The sequence below is a fragment of the Thermothelomyces thermophilus genome, chromosome 6 (assembly GCF_000226095.1).
Source record: "Thermothelomyces thermophilus ATCC 42464 chromosome 6, complete sequence".
Classification (NCBI taxonomy): Eukaryota; Fungi; Ascomycota; class Sordariomycetes; order Sordariales; family Chaetomiaceae; genus Thermothelomyces; species Thermothelomyces thermophilus.
In genome coordinates, this window is record NC_016477.1 from 3465393 (window position 1) to 3468040 (window position 2648).

Consider the following 2648-nt stretch of genomic DNA (forward strand, 5'->3'; position numbering starts at 1 on the left):
CCGCTATAGTTAGTAATAAGTTCTTTATAGCCCTAGATACCTTAGGATTCTTCTACTAGTTACTAGTTACCAAGGAGTATAGTAACTATATAGTAGTTATAAGCTACTACAGGTTAGAAAAATCTAATATAGTGCTTATAGGTTTTAAAAACGTACCTATATTCGTATAATACTATATAGATAGACTTTTCCTTAAGCACCACCATTTCATTAGGGTATATATCGATAATATCATTATCTTTAGCAAAATAGAAGAAGAACATCTTAAACACTTATATACTATTTACAAAATCTTTAACAAGGCCTATATCTATATTAGCGCTACCAAATCCTTTATAGATTACCTAGCTATAAGACTCCTTAGGTATGTCATAAATAGAAAAGGCATTACTAAAACCGACGACTATATTACTACCTTTAAGAAGCTAAAGTTTCTTGATACTCTCGACAGCTTAGAGCATTACCTCGGAATGGCCGGATAGCTTAGGAAAGGCATTCTATAGTTTAATGCCAAAGTAAGGCCACTCTAGGCCTAGAAGACAGCTCTAATAGCAGCCACCTAGAAGGAAGGAAAGTTAAACCCTAGGAAGGCTAAACGTACCTAGAAAGCGGTCATATCTACCGTTAGATTTACCTTAACTAAGGAAGAACTCGAGTCATTCCAATTGTTATAGGAGTATTTATATAACTAGGAGTTTCTCTATTACTATTACCTAGAAAAGCCTCTATTCCTAAAGCTAGATGTATACTATAACAGTTATAGCATTATTACCTTTTAACTTAAGGGCAACTAAGATAGAGAGAAGATTCCTAGTAGGGATATTCCTATAAGTAAAGTATAACCTATCCTATTTATATTATAGGTAACTACTAATATAGAAAAGCGCTATAGATTTACCGAGATAGAGATAGTTATACTCATCTAGGTAATTAGGAATCTTAGGAAGATAGTCTAATTAAATAGGTATTTAGTTAATATCCTTATTAATCATACTCCTATAAAAGAGATTATAAAGTATATATCCCTAATTATAATAAATCTAGCCAAGGCTAACCTTAAACTAGCTAATACTACTAATTATAATATACTAGCCTTATAGCATCCATAGATAAGTATATAATATTCTATTTAACTACCTTAAGGAGAAAAAAGAGGAGGAATACAAGAGTTATACGGAGGAGCGCCTTTTTAGTATATACGTATATAACCTAGGTAGGGCCCGGTTAGGCTCCAGGTTAGGTCCCAAGCAGGCCCTAACCACATGCCCCACGAACGACCTACAAATGTCTTACAAACCAATTATATACGCTTAGGTAGGTCGAGTAGGTCTGGTCTGTTACCGGGTAGGTCCGGTCTATTGCCGGGTAAAGCCTAATATTATTTAGCCTGGGTAAAGCCCGGGCCTGTGATATACCCCCCTCCTTCCCAGGTCGGTTGCTGGGTGGACCTACCCTATATCACCGTGGTAACAAGACCTACATGTGCTGGTAAGTTACGTATAGGGCCTGGTCTTTATTTTAAGTTCTACCTACGCCCTCCTAGCCCTACCTCTAAATGGGTATAAATACCCCCTCTCTCTCCCTCCTCCTCTTACTTCTTCCTTCTTTCTAACCAATACTCCCTCTACCTATTTCCTAACTACCCTCCCTTTATATCGTATTTTTCTTACTACCTATACCTATATTATACCTATAAGACTTTTTTTTTCTTTTTATGTTTATTTAGGATATTAACTATAGTTAGCTTGCTTAATAGTAGTAGTAATAGTCGTTACCCTAGTAGTAACGAGAATAAGGACTATTATATAAGTTTTTCCCTTTACTATTTTGACTATAGTTATCTTATATTTATATAGGACCTTGATTAGTCCCTTACTTATGGTATAAGAACTAGAATACTTCCTTTAATAAGTTTACTATTAAGGGTAACTCTTCTGATAAGGAGTTTAAGTTATTACCTAAGAAAGAATAATATTACCTTAATTATATTTACTACCTCCTATATAGTAACTAAGTTATATATATTCCCGGCTATAGTACTTCTTATATAACTTACTATATTACCTATAACCCCTATATTCAGGATTTATAGCTCTAGGTTAATAACCCTTACCTATATATAGATATTAGAAAAATTATATATTATTATAATATTAGTACTACCCTTACCTCCCCTACCTATTATAAGACTACTACCTAGGGTACCTATAAGGCTATCTTAATGCCTAAGTTCTTTATATTAGTATACTTATTCATTATAATCTTAGAGGCTATATAAGCTAACTATTCCCCTAACTATACTACCTTCTCTCCTACCTAGGCTATAAGTTCCTACTACTCTATTAACAACCTAGGCCTAGTCACTACCCCTTATACCTCTACCTACTATAATAATATTATCTAGGCTACTACCACCCCTACCCCTACTCTATATACTATTAGACAGCTTATATACTATACTATAATATAGAATAACAATATACTATACTAGATATAATATATAAATAAGAATATATCGACTTTAGTCAACACCAATGCTACCCTTATCGCTCACATCTTAGGCACGCTATCGCCCGCCTCCTATACCTATTCGCGTACCTCTATACGCCCTACACCCGTGCTAATTGACTTCGGCCGCTCTCGTACCC

At 34.6% G+C, this 2648-nt stretch overlaps 1 protein-coding gene across 1 annotated transcript; it reads left to right on the top strand.

The window, feature by feature from the left end:
- Positions 1 to 206: 206 nt before the first annotated feature.
- On the top strand, positions 207 to 482 carry MYCTH_2070186 (uncharacterized protein; the record flags this gene model as incomplete). The annotated part of the gene is made up of 1 exon (XM_003666319.1): positions 207 to 482. A coding segment is annotated over one exon (276 nt), but the record flags the coding sequence as incomplete, so codon positions are not given.
- Positions 483 to 2648: the final 2166 nt, after the last annotated feature.